The following is a 23,766-nucleotide window of genomic DNA, read 5'->3' as shown; positions in this document are numbered from 1 at the left end:
TCAGGCTCTGTGCTGACAGCTCAGAGCCTGGAGCCTGTTTCAGATTCTGTGTCTCCCTCTCTGACCCTCCCCCGTTCATGCTCTGTCTCTCTCTGTCTCAAAAATAAATAAATGTTAAAAAAAAAAATTAAAAAAAATTTTTTAAAAATAAACATTAAGAAATTGACAACAGTTATTTTACGCATCTGTAGTCTGAGCCCAATGATGGAACAGCCATTCTCCCTTCTACCCTCCCTCCCTCTTTCCCTCTTTTCCTTCTTTCCTCTTTCTAGAAGCATTTACTTTGTTCCCAGTACTAGCTGAGTGTTGAGAACACAAAAAAATAGTAAAATAAACTCCTTTCTACAGGGAAATTACAATCTGGTGCCACTTTACACAACTAGCCATAAAGCAAGGTGTAAGGGAAAGAACAAAGTATTATGAGAACAGAGAGGAATCAGAATTTGCAGGGTGTCTGGGGACAGAATGTAAAGGGAAAAACTCTCCAAAGAGGACACTTTCTTGCTTTGACTTGGAGAGTCAGACAAGCTAAGGGAGAGAGGTGATGCCCTCTGCAGAGGGCGCAGCAGGCATAAAGCATCCAAGGGCACAGAAGGAAACAGTGAAAGGTACAGAGTACCCAGTATCTCTGCCTCCCAAGGTGATTAACTTCTGGTCCATTTTTGCCCTGAACACTCATTCCCTCAAAGTCACCTGCATACACTGGGAAGAGAATAAGAAGCCCGAGGCTGTTGAGTTAGAACTGGACACGCCAGGGTGGAGGGCAGGGAGGGCTCTATAGAACTGGGAATGGCTGTTTCATTCCTGGCATGAAGGAGAATGCATTGTAAGCACATTTGAATAAAGGAGTGCTCTATGAATAGTACTAAATTTGAAATTCTTGAACAAAAGGATTTTCTTCAAGTTCCAGATTATTCAGGTTCAGGTGAGAAATGACTTGACAATTTATATTTGGAAATTGGACATGAGATGTTCTTTCATTTAACAATTATTTACTGGGTGCCTGCTGTGGCTGCTGTCAGTGTTCAAGACACTGGGAAAAAAAAAGGTCTTAACGTTTGTGACACATATTCAGGGGCTTCTTTATATTTATAGTTCATCTTTCTAGATTTAAAAAAAATAATTGCCAGAAATCAACTTAAAAGTTCATCAAGATTGGGGCGTCTGGGTGGCTCAGTTGGTTAAGCATCCAGCTCTCGATTTCATCTCAGGTCATGATATAATGGTTTGTGAGATCAAACCCCGCATGGGGCTCTGCATTGACAGTGCACGGCCAGCTTGGGATTCTCTCTCTCCCTCCTTTTGCCCTTCTCCGGCTCATGTGCATGCTCTCTCTCTCAAAATAAATAAGTAAACTTTAAAAAAAATTCATCAAGGCCAATTTAAGGGATTTACCACGAATATTGCAGATACTTAGATGCAAATGTGAGGAGGTGATTTTTAAAAAATTATTACAAGAGGGGTGCCTGGGTGGCTCAGTTGGTTAAGTGCCCAACTCTTGGTTTCAGAGCAGGTCATGATCTCACAGTTTGTGAGTTTGAGCCCCGAGTCAGGCTCTGTGCTGACAGTGCAAAGCCTGCTTGGGATTCTCTGCCTTCCTCCTCTCTCTGTCAAAGTAAATAAATAAACTTAAAAAAAATTTTAAATTTATTACAAGAAAATTTAGCATTGCCCCTAGTAATACAGAATTATGAAACTGAAAGCACTTATGTGGTGATCTAGTGCCACCGTGTGTCCCAATTACTCAATTACATGATTTAACAGTCAAGATTCTGTATTCTTTTCCTATTGCAGCTGTAACAAATCACCACACATTTGTGAAAAACAACAAATTACCACAAATTTGTCATAAATTTGTAATGTATCTCAGTGGGCTAAAACCAAGGTGTCAGCAGGGCTGTGTGCCTTCAAAGCCCTACAGAAGTCTCTGTTTTGTTACCTTTTCCACATTCTGGAGGCTGCCTGGATTCCCTCGCTGGTGGCTCCAATCCAGAACCAACAATGGCCAGTTGAGTCTTCTCATGGTAAATCTCTCTGACACTGCCTCTCCTCTTTCACTTTTAAGGACCCTTGTAATTACATAGGGCCCACCTGGATAATCCAGGATAATCTCACCATCTCAAAATCAGTTGATTAGGAAACTTCTATCTGCAATTTTACTTCTCCCTTGCCATGGAACATAACATATTCACAGGTTTTGGGGATTAGGATGAAAATATCTTTGGGAGGGGGGCATTATTCTGTATACCACAGAATCTATTAGGTTTTATTTGGGGGGGGGGGATATGCTACTTTTTATGTTTCAAATGATAAAGACATTAAACTGTTTCTCTGTCCTTATTTGTAACTTGGAATTGATAAACAGGAAAAACATATCTTTTGCCAATGTCTGTAAAATTAGCCACTGTGAGAAGTGAAATGATTCATTTTCAGAAATACCAAATCAAAGCTGTGCTGTCTAGTTAACAATAGGTTTACAACCTATTGGGAATTTGTATGAGCCCCTCTCCCCCCGCACCCACCCCCCAAATGGATTCCCAAACCCTTAGATACTTCACTTCCTGGTTCTTCTCCTCTCCGTTTTTGGGCTTATTTTCACAGGTTTTGCAGTGAGCATGTGCCAAAGAACTGAAGTCTCTGTATCACCTCAAGGAATGTACATTTGTTCCAATCAGACTACTCCTTGCCTTGCATGGGCATAGGCAATGTCAAGTAAGGCTGTAACCTCTGTAGTGCTCAGCCAATGAGGAACCAGGAGAGGGACTTGCACGCTAGGAGATAAATTGCCTGCTGTAACTGCCCCAAGTGTGCCTGTCCACCAGACACCTGCTTTTGCAACACTGTTGATTAAAGCCTTGCTCTACTGTGGTCGGAGTCCCCACGTCCTTCCTTTGATTGGGGCAGTGGGCTTATTTCTCACAGCCATGCACTTAGAAATCCTTCCAGTGAATTTTTACTTATGCTTTACTAATCTTAGCTAGAAAAACCCAAACTAAACATTAAAATATTGTTAAATTCATCTTAAAATTATTTTGACTTGGGGAGCCTGGGTGGCTCAGTTGGTTTAGTGTCTGACTCTTGATTTCGGCTGAGGTCTTGATCTCAGGGTTTGTGGGTTCATGCCCTGCGTCAGGCTCTGTGCTGACAGTGCATGGAGCCTGCTTGGGATCCACTGTCTCCCTCTCTCTCTGCCCCTCCCTCCCCTGTTCTCTTTCTCTCTCTCTCAAAATAAATAAACTTAAAAAAATAATAAAATTATTTTGACTTGGCAAAGGCAGGTGTAAGCCCAAATACTGCTTGATCATATACAAAGTATACAAGTAGAGGGTCTTTTTTGTTTGTTTACCGGGCAAATGGCTTTGTTCACAAACCAGTCAGAATCAAGTTCACAAAAACTCATAATTGGAAAATTTTGAAGGGATTAAAAGAGGAGAAGAAGGGAACCGGTGGATTTTGTTTCTTTACATGTATCTACCTCCATTACCGTAGCAGATGAGCACCCCACTTTTGTACTGGTCATTTTCCAGCCAGGGGAAGAGAGACTGTTCTGCACCCACCAGGATTTAATGGGCTGCTTTCAGAGTAGAGATGAGGTAAGGCAGGGTATGCTAATCAAGCCTCACTGGAAAATCAACAAGATAAAATACTTGTGATGTGGTTTGAAGTGTTGGGGTTTGGAGCTGACAGGTAAGAAAGAACTCTTGAGATGTCTTTGGTGCAAACAACGTGGTTTTATTAAAGCACAGGGACAGGGCAGGTGGGCAGAAAGAGCAGCACTAGGATTATGAGTGACTGATTACCCTGGAGCTGGGGGAAGTAGAGATAAGGGGAAGTTTCCAAAAGGACTTTCATATGCTAAAGAAGACTCAGAATCCTGAAGGCCTAGCTATTGTCAAGCTAAAGTTGTTTTTCCCTCTAGCAAAGCATTAACTTTAAGATAGTCAGGAGTTCCTGGAAGAATGCCATACTCTGCCTATCTCAAGTGTTTGTCAATGGGCTGCGGGTTATAAGGAAATTTAATTTTATCTACACTTCTTTCTGCCTTTGTTTCCCACATCACTTATGTTTTCTTTTTATTATTATTATTATTAGTTTTTATTTAAATTCCAGTTATTTAACAGTGTAATATTCGTTTTGGGTATACAAAATACTGATTCAACACTTCCATACTCACACGATGCTCATCACAAATGCATTCCTTAATCCTCATCACCTTTTTAACCCATCCCTTCCCCCCCACCCCCACCTCGCCTCCGGTAACCATCAGTTCCTTCTCTATAGTTAAGAGTCTGTTTCTTGGTTTACCTCTCTTTCTGTCCCTTTCCTCACTTATTTTGTTTCTTAAATTCCACTTGTGAGTGAAATCATGGTATTTGTCTTTCTCTGACTGATTTATTTCACTTAGCATAATACTCTCTATCTCCATTCATGTCATTGTAGATGGCAAGATTTCATTCTTTTTTATGGCCACACCTTTGTCCATTCATCAGTCAATGGACACTTGGGCTGTTTCCATAATTTGTCTATTGTAGATAGTGGTGCTATAAGCATCAGGGTGCTTTGAATTAGTGTTTTGTATTCCTTGGGTAAATACATAGTAGTGCTGTGAGATGTAAGGGAGATGATTCATTTTCAGAAATACCAAATCAAAGCTGTGCTGTCTAGTTAACAATAGGTTTACAACCTATGGGAATATGTATGAGCACCGCCCCCCCCCCCCCCCCCCCACCACAATGGAGTCTCAAACCCTTAGACACTTCACTTCCTGGTTCTTCCCCTCTCCGTTTTTGGGCTTATTTTCACAGGTTTTGCAGTGAGCATGTGCCAAAGAACTGAAGTCTCTGTATCACCTCAAGGAATGTACATTTGTTCCAATCAGACTACTCCTTGCCTTGCATGGGCATAGGCAATGTCGGGTAAGGCTGTAACCTCTGTAGTGCTCAGCCAATGAGGAACCAGGGGAGGGACTTGCACGCTAGGAGATAAATTGCCTGCTGTAACTGCCCCAAGTGTGCCTGTCCACCAGACACCTGCTTTTGCAACACTGTTGATTAAAGCCTTGCTCTACTGTGGTCGGAGTCCCCACGTCCTTCCTTTGATTGGGGCAGTGGGCTTATTTCTCACAGTGCAATTGCTGGATCCTAGGGTGATTCTATTTTTAATTTTGTGAGGAATCTCTATACTGTTTTCCAGAGTGGCTGCACCAGTTTTCATTCCCACCAACAGTGCAGGAGGGTTGCCCTTTCTCTACATCCTTGCCAATATGTGTTGTTGCTTGTGTTGCTGATTTTTAAATGCTTGGGTTTTCAATAGTGCTTCCCCAGCCTTTTCTGGAATTTCACATATAGTGTACTATGGGAAGGGTACATCAATATTACGCAGGTAGGATGAGGAAGAATATAATAATTGCAGGCTTCTTTTTCTGTTGTAAAATTGTTACCAGCTATTAGCAGGACTGACCTGCACATCTCTCCAGGGCCCATCCATGTAAGGCTTCTGCCCAGCTTGAGGAAAGCTTCATGAAAACATTAAAGCATCTCCAACAGAATTTCCTTACAAAGCATTTCAGTAAATTAGCAGTCATTAAACTGCTGTGTAAGTCTCGGCGATAACCTGTTATAGTTTCCATTGTAGAGGTTTTACATATCTTTTGTTAAATTTCCTCTTAAGTATTTTGTGAAGTATAATGCTTCTTTAAAAATAGTAATGATTTAAAAAACATAATAATGGTTTTATTTCTTCCTTTGTGATATATACGACTTTTGTATCTTTTCCTTACCTTTTCACCGTAGGTGGGACTTCCAGGATAGTGTTGAATGGAAGTGGTCCAAATGAACATCTTGTCCTTATTCACTGTCTTGAGGGGAAAGTATTTAATATCTCATGGGCAGTATGGTATTAGCATCAGGTCCTTTCTAGATGCTTTTTTTTTAACGTTTATTTTATTTTATTTATTAGGTTGTTATTAATGTTTATTTATTTTGGGGGGGGGGGTGGGGAGGGAGAGAGGCAGACAGAGAGGAAGACCAAGGATCTGAAGCAGGCTCTGTGCTGACAGCAGAGAGCCCAATGTAGGGCTCAAACCCACAAACTGTGAGATCATGACCTGAAGTCAGACACTTAACTGACTGAGCCACCCAGGCTCCCCAGAGCTTTTTTTTTTTTAATCATTTTTATTTTCATTTTATTAAAAAAATTTTTTTTTAATGTTTACTTATTTTTGAGAGAGAGACAGACAGAGTGCGAGTAGGGGAGGGGCAGAGAGAGAGAGAGAGAGAGAGAGAGGGAGACAGAATCCGAAGCAGGCTCCAGGCTCTGAGCTGTTAGCACAGAGCCCAACGCGGGGCTCAAACTCACAAACCAGAGATCGTGACCTGAGCCAAAGTCAGATGCTCAACCACTGAGCCACCCAGGTGCCCCCAGAGCCTTTAGTTTTAAAATTATGATGGCTATTGGATTTTATCAGAGGCACTTTTTTCACATTTATTGGTATGGTCATATAGTTTTTCTCCTTTGTTCTGTTAATGTGACAAATAACCTCAATTTTCAAAGATTAAGGTGACCTTGTACTCCTGGAATAAACCCACTTAACCATGATGTAGTTAGTGTTGCTGCTTTCAAGTAGCTAATATTTTGTGAAAGATTGTTGTATCGTGAGAGATGTTGGTCACAAATTTTCATGTAGTCTCTTGTCAAGGTCTTGACAGGGTTATACTGGCTTCATAATATGAGTTGGAAATAGTTTCCGTTTTCTAAAAATGTGTAAGATTAGTATTATTTCTTTCTTAAATGTTTGATAGAATTCCCAAGAGAAACCATCTGGACTTGCAGTTTTCTTTGTAGGAAGGCTTTTGATTAGCATTTCAACTTTAAAAATAGAGTTATTCAGATTTCGATTTCTTTTTGTATCATTTTGTAAGTTGTGTTTTTTTTAAGTTTATTTATTTTGAGAGAGCAAGAAAATGCAAGTGGGGGAACGGCAGAGAAAGTGGGAAAGAGAATCCCAAGCAGCTTCACACTGTCAGCGTGGAGCCTGATGTGGAGTTTGAACTCATGAACCGTGAGATCATGACCTGAGCTGAAGTCAGATGCTTAACTTACTGAGCCACCCAGGTGCCCCTGGATTATTTTACTTAGCATAATATTTTCAAGGTTCATCCATGTTGTAGTATGTATCAAGGTCTCATTCTCTTTCATGATCAAATAATATTCTATTATATGTATATACTACATTCTGTTTATCCATTCATCTGTTGATGGACATTTGGGTTGTTTCCATCTTTTGGCTGCTATAAATATGCTCCAATGAATATTGGTGTACAAGTATCTGAATCTCTGCTTTCAGTTCTTTTGGGTATATACATAGGAATGGAATTGCTGGACTATATAATTCCATGTTTAACTTTTTGAGGAACTGTCAAACTCTTTTCCATGGTGGTTGCACCAGTTTTACATCCCCACCAACAATATATGAAGGTTCCAATTTCTCCAAAGCCTTGCCAACACTTACTTTCCTTAAAAAAAAACCCAAAAAGTAGCCACCCGAAGGGGTATGAAGTGCTATCTCATTGTGGTTTTGATTGGCATTTCCCTAATGACTCATGATGTTGAGCATCTTTTCATGTGTTGGCTTCTTTTATTGACTAGTTGTATATCTTCTTTAAAGAATTCTTTATATATTCTAGATATTAATCCTTTATCAGATATATGATTCACAAATATTTTCTTGTATTCATTGGGAGGTCTTTTTCACTCCCTTGATAATGTTCTTTGATGTAGTAGAGTTTTTAATTTTGATAAAGTACAATACAAAGTCTTTAGGGATAAATTTGAAGAGATTTGGCATCATATTGAGACCTCCTATCTATGAATAATAATATTCTCCATTTACTTAGGTTTTCTTCTATGGCCTATAATGTTTACCTTTTATCTTATAAAGATCTTTTATATTTACTATACAATGTTGAATGTATGTTTGAATGTTTATTCTCAGGTATTTTATACTTAGGTTTCTGTTGTGAATTTCTTTCTGTTGCATTTTCTAACTGTCTGCTGCTGGTGAACTGGAAAACTACCAATTTGTGAATGTCTAGTTGCTATCCAGTCCCTTTGTTGAACTCTGTTATTATTTGCCAGTTTTCATCATATTCGTTTTCACAGTCTATCATTTGGTAGACTAATACTACCCCAGAGCCTCAAATCCCTAGGAATGACAGAAAAGTCATATAAAGAATAAAATCCATAGCATGAAGAAATACCCACACTTTCTCTTTTTTCATGTGCTCAATATGAGAGTATACTATATGCACTTGTTAGTCATTTTATATTTTCTGCTCCCTCCTACTAGTGTTCAATATCAGTACACAGAGAGGACCTCTTCCTATTTAAGGGTGATGGTATAAGGATGTACAATAACTTACTATGTCGTGCTGAGGAAACCTTCCCCAATCTTTTACTATTACAGTGAAAATCCTTGTATGAAAGTCTTTGCACAAATATCTGCAGGATCAAAAATTCCTATAAGTGAAAATCCTAAAACCTGGATCAAAGAGTATATTCATCTTCAATACTGATAGCTACCATCAAACTGCCTTCATGAAAGCTGTACCAATACACATTCTCAACAACAGCATATCAGCATGCTGTTTTCTCACACCTTTAGCAACACAACATACGCTGTTTACAATTGTCTGAAAGAAATATAGAGAATTAGTATCTTTATTCTTTTTGTAGAAGATGCTGCTGACGTCCCACCAACTTTACCTGCAGCTGTAGAGGATAGTTCCTAAACATTCCAACAGCACCCAACTTGTGTCTGGATCTCTCTGCTTCTCTTCCTGAATTGCTTTTAGGTGCCATAGGAATTTGCTTAGTCCAAGCAAGGGCAGGCTTTCCAGGGTGGCTGGTAAGTAATAGCATATCAGGCTCTCAGAGGCAACCTTCAACATATGGGGAATGGAAACCAGTGGATAAATGTGCAAGCTTCCTCTTCCCTCAGCAGGCAATTCTAAGCCATGTTCTTACTGATTCCTGAGGGGAACTGAGCGCCTGTTGACTATGGCAGTAATCTCATTGATCTGTTGTTAACTTTTCCACCTTCCTACCTTACTTTCACTGCTTCTTCACATCCTGATTTCACCTCCAAGATAAACTACATGCACTCAAATCCCTTCAATACCTGCTCTGAGGAGGACTTAAACTAAAATAGATGACCAGGTTTGGTCCTAGAAAGTTGACCCTCAAGAATCGGACTACAGAATTTGTTCACTCCCTGGTCAGGGAGCAACGAGAATCTCATTGCCGGTTTAAGTGGGGGTAGTGGTAATCCATGGCATGCTGGGTTTACTAAGACTCTCATGTATGATTGTTTAGGATGAGGTGCAGGTAGAGGGTCTGGGCTAGGGAATAGTTACTGCTCTTGAAAGACATGGGGCAATGGTAATTATTAAGAACTGTGGAGGAGGCTGACTTTTCGTTAACTTTCCTGGAAGCCTCGGAGAATGGCACACTAGGTTGGCCAGCTGTCAACTCAGGGCATGCTAGAAGGCTCTCATGGCCAACTTTAATTAATCTGACCCTCATCTCTTGCAGCAGGAGGGCAGATTGTGCTGAATATTAGCCTCAGAATACAATCATAAAAATGTCAGAGCTCTAATGGATATCTAATGCACAGCCAGAGCAGGTGTCCCATCTTAAATTCAGAGCCCTGGAAGGGAAGAAATAGGATTGTGAAATCTGGATGGTTTTATTTAGGTGAATGCACTACACAGTCCAAACCCAATATTTCTCTGAACCTTCCAGACAGGCATGCTTCTTGGTAAACAGGCCGCCTTTCTCTCCTGTGTTGTCTGATACTTTCCTTCCCTTGCTCCCTTCCTTCTTCTCAAACTTGATCCATTTGTAATCTATTTTGTTGTAAGGAGTGAATTGGGAATCCGACCTTTTCTTTTTGAACTAGCTATCCAGTTTTTTAGCACCATTTATTGAATATTTCATCTATCCCCACTGATATAAAATGCACCCTGACTGTCTAATACATTCCAGTATGTACTTGGGTCTTGTGGGAGAGAATGCTAAGTATTCACCAAACCTTTTCCCTCCTCTTTCTGGGGACACAACAGGGTGGTCTCTCAGCTTCCAGCGCAGTTCGGAAATGATGGGCCTGATACCCAGAAGCCTTCAGCATGTGACCTTCTAACCTCCTTGCCTTCTGGTAGGTGGAATGGAGCTATCCTCCAGGAAAACTCAGGAAGCCACATGTTCACAATGGCAGAGTTACAGATACAAGGGGCAGGAGTCCCAGACGCCTCGTTTGCATGAGAGCCTGCAAAGCAGAAACACTGGTTTTGGACTTTATGAAAATGAGGAATAACTTTCATTTTTTATGAGCCATTTGCTTTTTCTTTTTCCCTTAAACTAGATATCCTTACTTTAACTAACATAGATCTATTTCTGGACTCTATTCTGTTCCGTTCCATTGTCTGACTACCCGTATGCTGGTATTACAGTTTTAATTAATATAATTTTATAATGTATTTTGGTATCATAATAGGGCTAATCCCTTCATTAACTTTTATTTTACAGTTTTGGTTTCCCTTGCATGATCGTTTTTCCGTATGAACTTTAGAATTAGCCTCACTACTTAAAACAAGATCTCCTTCATATGCTTATTGAAACTGCATTATATGTAGCTTGATATATACATTGATAAAACATTGACATCTTTATAACATTGAATATTCCTCTACAAACACATATCTTTCCATAGATATTTACACCTTCATTTATATTCTTCCATAACTTCATAAAGTTTTTTTTGGTATAGGTGGTGATTTTTCATTTAGTTTATTCATAGGTTTTTTTTTTTTTTTTTTTTTGAGTGAAGTGATGCTATTGTAAGTAAGATCTTTTCTTCTGTTATATTTTATAATTGTTGTTGCTTATATAGGAAGCCTACTGGAGGCTGTGTTGCCCATCTTAGCGTGATGTCAAATAAAAATCAAACACCAGCCTGACAGCCAAGAAAAGCACTTAAAAGCAAAATAAATCTTAAAAATTTTTTGTAGATGTCTCTACTGCACAGCAGAAAAACAGACTGTATAAACAGAAGGTATGTGGTTGTGGGTTGATTCAGAATGGTCATAGAATGTCCTCCTTTTTGACTGAAGGTCCAAAGAGCTACTGCATTTATAAACTTTCCATACTCTTCAACAGACACGCATTGTCATGTTGCAGTTTGAGGAGGCCCAATAGACATAACTGTTCTCCAATAAGTTTCTAAACAACTTAGAAATATGCATAGGTATTCAGGCAGATGGAGACAAAAAGGTCATCATTACTAGTAAAACTGATATTAGAGAACACGGCTTAAGTCTGGGGCAACAACTGGATAGCACCCCAGATGAATTTTGCCGCCCACGGGCACCACTGCACAATGTAAGCTCTCTCTCCCAGGGCCTATTCTTACAAACTATGGAATGAAGGACAAAGCAGAACATATACAGACTTCCAATAGAAGGCATTCGAGAATTCCCTTCTTTCACTCTTCCTTGCCTGGGGAGGAATGAGTAAAAGGGCACAGCAAGGTCAGGACTCTAATGGAAGGTGCCTCCTATAGAAGGAAAATCAGAAGTGAGGAAAAGTGTTTCTCCACCAACACTCAGCAAAGCTATAATCTTTTTAGGGACCCAAAGTTCATATCCACAGTTTTTGATGGTACTGTCCAATATAGGATTTTAATTTTAGGCCAAATTCAAACTATATGTATTAAAAAAAATTTTTTTTAATTTATTTTTGAGAAAGAGAGAGAGAGAGAGAGCACGCACGCGTGCTCTTGCACGTGAGCAGGGAGGGGCAGAGAGAGAATGGCAAAGAGGATCTGAAGCAGGCTCTGCGCTGACAGCAGAGAGCCTGATGCGGGGCTCAAACACACGAACCGTGAGATCATGACCTGAGCCAAAATCAAGAGTTGGACGCTTAACTCAAAGTATACTATAAACTCATAGACTCTCAGAAAAATACTCAAGGATGTGCAATAGTCAGTGGAAAAAGTGAATCAGCATAGAGGCATAGAGAAGGTGGAGAACATGATAGGTAGCAAATAGTTACGGTGATTTAAACCAAAAAAAAAAAAAAAAAAAGAAATAAGAACTTTTAAGACCCATAACAAAAGAGCCTGCCATACTTCTTCTTTTTTTAAATGTTTATTTATTTATTTTGAGAGAAAGAGAGAGTGTGTGCAGGGAGAGAGGCAGAGAGAAAAGGAAAGAATCCCAAGCAGGCTCTGGGCTGTCAATAGAGTCCCATATGGGGCTCGATCCCATGAACCACAAGATCATGGCCTGAGCTGAAATCAGGAGTCAGTCACTTAACCAAATGAGTCATCCAGGTGCCCCAAGGCTGCCATACTTCTAATTTAAGGAATATAATGAACCCATGAAATATTGTGCTGATTTAAAAACTATTTAGTCGAGAGTCAGCAGAACTGCAAGATTGTGGCCCACATTCTCTTGGCGAGCTGCTGATCTAATCTCAGACAACCTTGGACTCCACTAGGATAGTTAGTTGCTAGGGAATGAAACAAGTTTCCAAGCATGCCAAAATTTTGTATAGAAAATGTATCATTCTAGTTCTTAATCACGTTTTGAGATTTGTTTATTGGCATCTTACACTCTGAGTGATGCGTTCATTTTTCTATGAAAACCAAAGAACCTATAAATTTAAAATAAATTGTTGCTTTAGAAAAAAAATAAAGAGTTGGATGCTTAACAGACCGAGCCACCCAGGTGCCCCAAACTACATGTATTTTCACATTACATTAACATGAGCACTGTGGAACATGCTTCTAATCAGGTGTTTTGTTTTGTTTTTTAATTTTTTTTTAACGTTTACTTATTTTTGAGAGACAGAGCATGAGGAGGAGAGGGAGACACAGAAGCCGAAGCAGGCTCCAGGCTCCAAGCTGTCAGCACAGAGCCAGACACGGGGCTTGAACTCACAAATCGTGAGATGATGACCTGAGCCGAAGTCGGTCGCTTAACCGACTGAGCCAACCTGGCGCCCCTACTTCTAATCAGGTTTTATCTCTAAGAGAACAGAGTGCAGAAGAGCTGGAAAACTGACACGATTGCCTTTCTCTCATTTATAACACAGTTATTCTATGGATATGATCATTAGATTACAGGTATTATCTTTTAGTTCTTTTGGACTCATGTTTTTGACATACCTAATCCTTGGTAAATGTTCTTGTATTAGTAATGCCTGCATTTGTCCAATTTGCTGTCAAAAATAGCATGCTCAGAAGAGGATGTACAACATAGGGCACACAATGTTTATTACTGCCAACCTTCCAATGACCACTGATATTTTCTGTACTCATTAATTCATTAGACATTAAAAAAATTTTCTTTTAATGTTTATTTATTATTTTGAGAGAGACTGAGCGCAAGTGGGGGAGAGACAGAGAGGAGACACAGAATCCGAAGCAGGCTCTAAGCTCTGAGCTGGCAGAACAGAGCCTGATGGAAGGGGGGCAGACTCAAACCTATGAGCCTCTAGATCATGACCTGAGCCGAAGTGGGACACTTAACTGACTGAGCCATTCAGGCACCCCTAAAGTTTATTTATTTTGAGAGAGCAAGAGAATGAGCAGGGGAGGAGGGGCAGAGAGAGGGAGAGAATCCCAAGTAGGCTCTGCACAGCACAGAGCCCATCGTGGGGCTTGATCTCACGAACCTCGAGATCATGAGCCAAAATCAAGACTTAACCAACTAAGCCACCCAGCTGCCCCTCATTAAACATTTTTGAGGCCTTATGATGACCGAGACTATGGCAAGGCCTGGGACTACAAAGATGTACGATATGACCTCAAGGAGCTCACAGTACACTGGGGAGGGCAGATGTAAACAGCTAACTAATGTGCAATCCTGGAGCCCAGTACAGAGTCCCTTAGGAACACAGGGATTCATGACTAACACAAGATTAGATTGCCAAGCTCATATAACTAGTAGCAGGCAGAGGTAGTATTTGAACTTGGACTGATTTTAAAGCCACCAATACCTCAGGGTCACTTTGTGATGACGGTGCCATTCAGTGCCTGTGCTGCTCCAGATGTGGCAATGCTGCAGAAGGTGGATGGTGCTGCCACGCCATTCTCAGGGCAGTTTCTGTTGAAACAGCTGACTTTCCAGTCTAGCTCCAACTCTGCCTCAAGGGAGACAATGAGGTATGTCCCTCCTTGAGCCGTCAGGGTCACGTCTGATGGGCTGCTACATAACCTTATGAGGCCAAGCGGACAGAGGCATTCCCTCTTCCTCTGAGGAGCCCACTTTCCTTAACACTCGCCAGGCAGAGGCAGCTCTGTGGTAAGGCTGAGACCCAGAGGAGGGATGTGTGTGAGGGGTCTGGAAATAATAGTGAATTGGTTGGAGGTACTCACTCCACCCCCACCTCCCTGTCATGCTCCAGTGGATACATGAGGGACTTTTTTTGGTACCAGGTCACCTATACATCAGCAACATCAAAAATGATGACAATTCTTGGGGCGGCTGGGTGGCTCAGTGGGTTAAGCGTCCGACTTCAGCTCAGGTCATGATCTCACGGTTCATGAGTTCGAGCTCTGCATCAGGCTCTGTGCTGACAGCTTGGAGCCTGGGGCCTGCTTCGGATTCTGCGTCTCCCTCTCTCCCTGCCCCTCCCCTGCTCTCACTCTGTCTCTCTCTCTCTCTCAAAAATAAAGATTAAAAAAAATGATGAAAATTCTAGATTCTATGAAGGTAATTTTAGATTCTATGAAGGTAATTTTAAATTGGGGGGCAGGTAGCAACTTCCAAACAATGTCTACATCAGGGGTTTAGCATCACAAATTCTAGCTTTATCTACAAACAGGCAGGAGGGAGTGTGAAGAGGAGCAAAAGCTGGGGCAGGCTTTGACTTCTCTGACATGCATCGCCCCCACCCCTGCCCCCAATTGCATGAATACACATTTTACAATTACGAATAAATAGATGCTTGCACCAATTTCAAGACAACACTTTTACACTATGAGTAACTCTGCTTAAAGCTGTTACTTCTTGGGGTACCTGGGTGGCTCAGTCGGTTGAGTGTCTGACTCAGTTTCAGCTCAGGTTGTGATCCCAGGGTTGTGAAATCAAGCCCTGGGTCAGGCTCTGTGCTGAGAATGTGAGAATGGAGCCTGCTTGGGATTCTCTGTCTCCCTCTCCCTCTCTTGCATTCTCTCTCATTCAAAAATAAATAAATAAATAAATAAAATAAATAAATAAATAAATTAATTAATTAATTAAAAAAAAGCTATTACTTCTTTTCTTATGGGCAAGGATCAGCTTTCTTTGACTAAAAAAATTTGAAAATCCATTATTCACAGAAATACAGTGGAAGCTAATGTAGGGTTTTAAAAAAATCAGTGTTTAGGAAAGGCATAAGAAGAGCAGTTGAGACTTGGAATAGCCATCACAGGAGACACTAAGTAGGGCTGAGTTTGGAAATAACAGTCAATGTTTACTGAATGGTTCTTGTGTTAAGGGTTTTGTGTGTGTTATTCCTCACAATATCCCAATGAGTTAAGTTCTCTTACTGTAAAAGGGAAGCTGAGACTTAGGTCACGCAGCAGGAACATGGAGAAGGGGACACTGGAGCCAGGCAGTAGCTCTTTGAAGCTCACAGTTTTACCACATGTTCTACTATATTTCAGTCATAACACTTCTTTCTTGTCTCAGTCTTGGCATGATTCACATCAACTAGGGTGCAAAGGCTCCTAAACAGTGCTGGTGGCCCACGGACGGGCTTCAGTGATCTGTCTGCTGTTGATGAGCATTTTGACGTTACAGACGTGTTAGGGATGCTTGTAGCTGGAGGATGGCTATTCAACAAGGTCTTCAGAGAACGTGAAATTGTGCAGCCTCAGCCTTGCTTCAGCCTCTGCAATGAGCCCCTGCTTCTGAACCACAGGAACCAAACTCACAAGATACTAATGTATAGAATGTCAACTTACTAATTTGCGGTGGTGAGACATACCCTTCCAGTGACGAATATTTACTGTGCAGAGAACTCCCTCCTAAGAATCCAGGTTCACAGAAACCTTGTCGCCATAACTTCATTTGTTGAACTCAAATGAGAATAAAGGGACAGGATGGCACTGGTGTTTGGGATCCCAGAAGTGCAGCTAGAACTACAAAACCACAGAGGCAGTGCAGGACCAGTTAGTTTAGAAACAAGCACAAGAGAGCGCTGTGACTCAGAATAACCAAGTACAGCCTAATAATGAGTATTTACACAGCTGATCCTCATGTATCTCGGGCATTTCTAAAAGATGTCCAACAAAAACTCCTTTAGTTTCATGCAAGTACTTTCTCCTAAGCTGTCTGGTGAATGAGATAATCTTGTAGTAAGAAACACACCACTAACTGTAAACCATTAGCAGTATGATGCACCCATTGCCAGCAATCCAGGACCACTACTGCTGAAACAAAATAAAGATTTGGATAGAGTATCATATAAAGGTGAAGAACTTTGACTAAGAGCTCCTTGAGGACATAGAACAAAGATAGAGGCCTACAGAAAAAAAAAAAAAAAAAAAATATATATATATATATATATATATATATATTTATGAAATTTATTGTCAAATTGGTTTCCATACAACACCCAGTGCTCATCCCAACAGGTGCCCTCCTCAATACCCATCACCCACCCTCCCCTCCCTCCCACCCCCCATTAGCCTTCAGTTTGTTCTCAGTTTTTAAGAGTCTCTTATGGTTTGGCTCTCTCCCTAACTTTTTTTTTTCCTCCTTCCCCTCCCCCATGGTCTTCTGTTAAGTTTCTCAGGATCCACATAAGAGTGAAAACATATGGTATCTGTCTTTCTCTGTATGACTTATTTCACTTAGCAGAACACTCTCTAGTTCCATCCATGTTGCTACAAAAGGCCATATTTCATTCTTTCTCATTACCAAATAGTATTCCATTGTGTATATAAACCACAATTTCTTTATCATCAGTTGATGGACATTTAGGCTCTTTCCATAGTTTGGCTGTTGTTGAAAGTGCTGCTATAAACATTGGGGTACAAGTGCCCTTATGCATCTCACTCCTGTATCCCTTGGGTAAATTCCTAGTAGTGCTATTTCTGGGTCATAGGGTAGATCTGTTTTTAATTTTTTGAGGAACCTCCATACTGTTTTCCAGAGTGGCTGCACCAGTTTGCATTCCCACCAACAGTGCAAGAGGGTTCCCGTTTCTCCACATCCTCGCCAGCACCTATAGTCTCCTGATTTGTTCATTTTAGCCACTCTGACTGGCGTGAGGCAATTATCTCAGTGTGGTTTTGATTTGTATTTCCCTGATGAGGAGTGATGTTGAGCATCTTTTCACGTGCCTGTTGGCCATACAGAAAATATTTCTAAAGAAAAACTTTTCTTCCTCAATACTGAGAAATATATACTTGTTAATACCAAAGCTATAGTCAATGCTTACATTTAAGTCCATTTTCAAGAACTTGCCAAAATCTCATGTGTCAGTGATAGGTGTATATAATCCAAAACCCTGTATTGTGGTATTCCTCATTGATATTTAGAACACAGATGAAGGATGTCTTTATAAACTGTTTTTTTTTAAATCTTTAAAAAAAATTTTTTATTTTAGAGAGACAGAGAGACATGTGAGCAGGGGAGAGAGGCAGATAGACAGAATCTTAAATAGACTCCACACTCAGCACGGAGACTGACTTAGGGCTTGATCCCACGACCCTGGGATCATGATCTGAGCCAAAATCAAGAGACGCTCAAACGAGACACCGAGGTGCCCCTAAACTAAACACCTTATTTGAAATGCCGGTGATATAATTTACCAAATTGGTGGTAGTCAATAGACAGGGACTGAATTTCATTCAAACAGAATTACAGAGCATGAGAACTAAATGATCTGAATGCTCCTAAAATAGAAATTGGTGCCCTTTTATTCCACCTGAATTAAAACGATGCTTGAGTCACATCCTAGTTCATGGGAATTATAACAAATGACTACTGAAGCAGACTCATAAGATCAGTGCTATGAACACATTGAGATCATACACAATTAGTGCTATGGTTTGATTTTAAATCTTTATTTTTTTAATTTCTGTTTTTTGTTTTAAATCTTTAAAATCTCAAAACATACCTTTTTATTTATTTTAGCACACAAAATAATTTACTCATAAAAGTAACATCCGTTTATAGAATTCCAATAAAATTTTTTCAAAACTTAAAAATAAATAGCACTCTTTTGCAATTCTGATTTTACAGAGAAAACTTTTTGGCACATAATGTTCTATCAAAATAGAAAGCTGAATCACTTTGCTTTGCTTTTCACAACAGAAATAGGCATTCACGCTATCAGCCTTGGGAAATTGGTGACGAGAAAAATTCGCAGGAAAATAGCATCATTGGAAAAATGGGATCTGGTGCCATCTATTGAGTGGCAATGGTAATGTGATCTTGGGTATTAGCCATCAAATTAGGTAACATACAATTGCAGTTACATGCAGCTGCACATGTACACATGTGGTCAAGGCCTGACAGTAACATGCAAAATGAAAACAAATGCTATGTTAGGACTGAGGAATGGATGGATTTTTTTTTCCCCCTTTAAATGCCATCCTACCTTTTAAAGAAGAAGAAATTAGGTAGTGAAAAATAATTGCTGAACATGGGGAATGCTGAAGACGGGAAGACTTTGGTAAATTAAGCAAATGGAAAGTTCTATGATTTAGAGGGACTCAGATAGGGTCTCTTCCTCACGGGGAGGCTGGTGGAAGGCAGTTATGTCTTTGGGTATTTACCGTAGGTCAGAATTAAGGATTTATCTTTTTTTCTACTACTTACATTAAAAGCTAGTTTATTTGAAGAAATTATCAACCCAGACTGCCAATAAAGTGGCACTTAGGAACTGTAATGATAATCGATGCCAATACTGATCATCTGGAGGCACCAAAAACCCTGAAGGGCTTTTCTGATTAGCAAAGAAAATTTTTGTTTTGTTGACTGCTCAAATAGACCTTCTCCATACCAACAATAATGTGAGTTTGCCACAACAGCTGCACCACAACCCTGACAGTCTTGGAAAGGTAGGATTCCTGCAACATTTTCATGGACTAGCAAGTTTATTTATTTATTTTTTTGGTAGCTTTTGAGAATGTTACTTTCTTATTCTGCCAGGATGCCTTGAGTACTAAGAGGATGCCTAAGACATGTTTGTGGTTGCTCCTTCATAATACTTCTCGTAATCCATAATTTGTTTCTTAGCCATCCCCTAAGAGGGCAGGGGGCCTTGTCTATCCTGTTCATCACCATATACCCAGCACTTAATTATGTTTGGCACATGTAAATGCTCAATAAATGTCAGTTGGTTGAGTGAATAAATGAATGAATTTTGTACAGTCCAACAGACCTAGGGGGAAAAAACAACCCGCACAAAATGAGGAAGACTATGATGGAAAGGAAGAAAAATAAGCAACAATCAGTTGGAGGGGGGGAGGGTAGAACTGATGTAAAAAAAAAATTGTCATCATTCAACAACTGATAAGATCTGTTTGAGATTCAAACTATCTGAAAGATTTTAACGAAGTTAATATAAAAACAAAAGTCTTCTCTGGAAGACTCATTTATAATAAGTTAATGAAAACCCTGTTATTACATCAAGATGTTATAGGAACCTAGTGTTTTGTTGTTTCAAGATGGAGAACACTCTGCTAAATACACCAGGTGAATGTCTACAGCCCCATACAGGGAGCTCAGCACATTAAGGACTTTTTCTTGAATGGTGTCAACTTGCTCAGAAGGACAGTAATCGTCCAGACTTGACCTGGAACCAAGAAGGGAAAGAAAAAGAAAAATACACATAAATGTGATCATACTGTGCAGTGAGGAAAAGTCTGCATGTGTTGATTTCAATATAAAATAGAAACGAAGGTGTACTGAATTTTGGAATAATAACAGTTGGAAGCTACTAAATAGTTACTCTATGTCGGGTACATTACATTATATTCTTTAATCTTCTCAGCAACTCTATGAAATAGGTACTTTTACTATCCCTTTAAAGGAATCTAAACAGAAAGATTAACCTGCATAAGTCACATAGCTAGTAAGTGCTAGTGACAGGATTTAAAATGACACAGCATGCTTCAAAGCCTCAGTGCTTTATCATTAGACTGCTGTTTCCCTTAGAGGGAGATATGGGAAATACTGGGGGTTCTTAAGTGGGTGGACATCTTTCCTATCCTTTTATTATGGGTACACTAGGGCTAGAAATTACAAGGGTAGAGTCTTCCTAACTGATAATAGGTTTCTACTTCTACAAACTTTGTTAACAAGCATACAGAATTATCCAGAATCAAATGTGGAGATGTGCTGGTATTAGGATTAGTTTCCTAGATGGTATTAAGGAGAAAAGAGCAAAGTAGGATAAGGCAGGAATCTGTATCTTGGTGACTCTTTGTAGAATCACCAACTACAACTTTAGTTACCAACTAGTTACAATGTCACTGACAATTATAGCCAGATTAAGTTCTGAAATGACTTGATCAGCATTTCCAGGTTCTGGACTCAGGTGAGGAAAGCCATTTGAGGAGGATGGATTGGAAAGAGTGGCATAGAAATCTTTATGGAAGGAAATGGAGGGGTGTCTGGACGGCTCAGTCAGTTAAGTGTCCAACTCTTGATTTCAGCTCAGGTCATGATCTCCCGGCTGTGGGATTGAGCTCTGAACTGGGCTCTGAGCTGACAGTGTGTAGCCTGCTTGAGATTCTCTCTTTCCCTCCCCCCCCGCCCCACTCTCTCTCTTTCTCAAAATAAATAAAAATTAAAAACAACTTAAAAAGGGGTGACTGTGTGGCTCAATTGGTTAAATGTCCAACTTTGGGTCAGGTCATGATCTCACTGCTCGTGAGTTTGAGCTCCGCCTTTAGCTCTGTGCTGACAACTCAAAGCCTGGAGCCTGCTTGGGATCCTGTGTCTCCCTCTCTCTCTGCCCCTCCCCGCTCATGCTCTGTCTCTCTCAAAAATAAATAAAAAACATTTAAAAAAACACAAAAACTTAAAAAGAAAAGAAGGAAATGGAATTAGTTATCTAGTCCTTGTCACAAGTATTTTAGACCTAAATAATCTGTGAGACATAATCTGTGAGACTTCTGATAAACTCATTCTATTCTCTGGTGATCAGGTTATTTTTGAGACTAGATGTAAATATTTAACACACAATAAATAAGACAGAGCGATTAAAATTATTAAATACTACCTAATATATACATATGGATAAAGACCTACTTCAAGAAAGTATCATATATAAAAGTTTAATTTATAAGCCTCAATCAGTCAAAGCTTTCTGGCTTCTTTAAAACAGTTAGAGTAGTTCTTGATGGAAACTACCCCCAAGATGTAGTTTTGGAAATCTGTTGGTGCATTTTTGATTGTCACAATGACAACCGAAGGGCCAAGGTGAGAGGACAGGGCTGCTAAAATGCTTGCAACATGCAGGACAGTCCTGCACTATGAATGTGAATATGAATACTTGTCCTGTGTCCTACATACTTTTTTCCAAAGTTCATGGAGCACTCACATAAGTGAAAACCATTTTTAATTTTTTGAGCCTAGAATTTAATACTCTTTTACATATGAACAAAGTATTTTTGAAAATGAATTAAATATAAACTAAATTTCCCAAGAATGCAACTACTCTGTATATTGAGGGAAGATTGGACTTTAAGTTTAGAACTTTACCAGGAAATTGTTATGACCAGAAAAAACATGTCACATGGGGCACCTGGGTGACTCTGTCAGTTAAGCATCTGACTCTTGATTTCAGCTCAGGTCATGATCTCACAGTTCGTGAGACTGAGCTCCACATCAGGCTCTGTGCTCACAGTGCAGAGCCTGCTTGGGATTCTCTCTCCCTCTCTCAAAACAAATAAATAAACTTAAAAAAAAAAAAAAAAACATGTCACTATGGCAGTGCTGTTAGGGTATTTGGCCAATACATCACGTGATTATCTGTCTGCATTTGTAACTGTTACATTTCGAGACTCCTTGTAAAGATGCTAGTCTTGTGTGGCATTTTAATACATATTATTTTATCAATTACTTTTATTTCTTTTATGTTAGGATTTTCTTGTGTGTACACACATATAAACATATGTTTAAATTATGTGTACAGGTATATTATTGCTATAGAATAAATGTTTGTGTCCCCCCCAAATTCGTATATTGAATCCAATCCTCAATGTCATCATATTTTGATTAGATAACAAGGGTGGACCCCTCATGAATGAGGTTAGTGCTGTTATAAGAGACCCCAGAGACCTCCTTCATGAGGTTTACAGGGAGAAGATGGCTGTGAACCAGGAAGCAGGTCTTTACCACACTGAATCTGTTAGTAACTTTATCTTAGACCACCCAGCCTCCAGGACTGTGAGAAATGGATTTCTCTTGTTTATAAGCCACCTGGTCTATGGTATTTTTGTTAATGCAGCCTGAATGAACTATGTAGGTTAGATCAGCTATGAATTTCATTTCAGGATGGTAAAAGGATGTTACAAAATACTTGTCATAAAATATATAAAGTACTAACCTCATAGTTCCATACAAAACCAGCCCAAAGATGAACACAGAAAAGTTTCATTAAATTGTTGTAACTACTCAGCAATTATGTTCAAATTTAAAAAATGGCAGCAGCTAAATATTCATTTGTAGGACAAAGAAATAGGAATTCCTGTGTTCATCTGAATAGTATCACCAACTTCAAAGACAAGATAATAAGAATTGTATGTTTTTTGCCAACCATCACTAAGAGGAAAGAGAAAATACAACATCTGAATTTTGAGCTGAGTAGGTAAAAAATTGGTTAGTAATAGTAATCATTAGATTAACCTGTGGAAACTGTATTAATTTCTTATGGCAGCTGTAACAAATTGCCACAAATTTAGCAGCTTAAAGCAACACAAAATTACTACCTTACAGTCTTGTTGGAGATGAGAAGTCCTAAAATAGAGGGGCTAGCAGGGCTGCATTCTTCTCTAGGTTCTAGGGGAGAATGTTTGTCTTTCCAGTTTCTGGAGGCTGTCTGCATTCCTTAGCCTGAGGCCCTATCCTCCACCTTCTAAGCCAGTAGCCTAGCATCTTCCAATTTCTTGAATTCTGACCCTCTTAAAAGGACCACTGTGATCACACTGGTCCACTGGATAATCCAAGGTATTCTCATTTCAAGATCCTTGAGTTAATTACAACTGCAAGGTCCCTTTTCCTATAGAAGGTTACATATCCGCAGGTTCTGGAGATTAGGATGTGAACATCTTTGGCGTACCACTATTCAGGCTACCACACTTACCTTGCAATTGTCACGAGAGTAGGTTTTGGTAAATTTTTCAGTAAATAATATACAGACTGAATAAGATACTCAATTTCTTGTTCTGTGCTGATATGGTGAGGAAGTTCTGAATAATCACAGGTTAGACCAGCCTGGTGAACCTGAAAATAAGAAAATTAAGAATTACACTATAAGGCTTTATTGTTTTTAGAAAATTCTTTAACCATTAGAGGACTTGCTGATACATTTTTTAATAATATTGTGGACTGGGATTGTTTTTTCCTTAACAGCTTCTGTGTCACAGAAGTTACCTATTCTCTCAAGTTTTGAAAGAACTGGCCTGTACATTTGTTTGGGCCTGATGCCTTTTGTAGGAATAACTCCTTAACTATTTTTTTTATTTTATAATTGTGGATT

The 23,766-nt window shown here is 39.6% G+C and overlaps 1 protein-coding gene across 5 annotated transcripts in view; it reads right to left on the bottom strand.

Annotated features, from left to right (window-relative positions):
* Positions 1–8,755: 8,755 nt before the first annotated feature.
* CA1H5orf22 (chromosome A1 C5orf22 homolog) overlaps positions 8,756–23,766 on the bottom strand; it is a 30,102-nt gene continuing 15,091 nt past the window's right edge. For 3 of the 5 annotated variants that reach the window (XM_060634406.2, XM_060634409.2, XM_060634410.2), the window contains 2 exons: positions 23,371–23,510; positions 17,954–19,854 (listed from right to left, as the gene is read on the bottom strand). In XM_060634406.2, coding sequence (XP_060490389.1) covers positions 19,722–19,854; positions 23,371–23,510 — 273 coding nt within the window. In that variant the 3' untranslated portion in view covers positions 17,954–19,721. Of the gene's footprint in view, positions 8,940–9,686; positions 10,325–17,953; positions 19,855–23,370; positions 23,511–23,766 lie in introns of those variants that run through there. The other 2 variants (XR_014137872.1, XM_081796021.1) reach the window with 2 other exon arrangements.

The sequence above is a fragment of the Panthera onca genome, chromosome A1 (assembly GCF_046562875.1).
Source record: "Panthera onca isolate mPanOnc1 chromosome A1, mPanOnc1 haplotype 2, whole genome shotgun sequence".
NCBI lineage: Eukaryota > Metazoa > Chordata > Mammalia > Carnivora > Felidae > Panthera > Panthera onca.
This window is presented reverse-complemented; position numbering and strand designations above follow the sequence as displayed.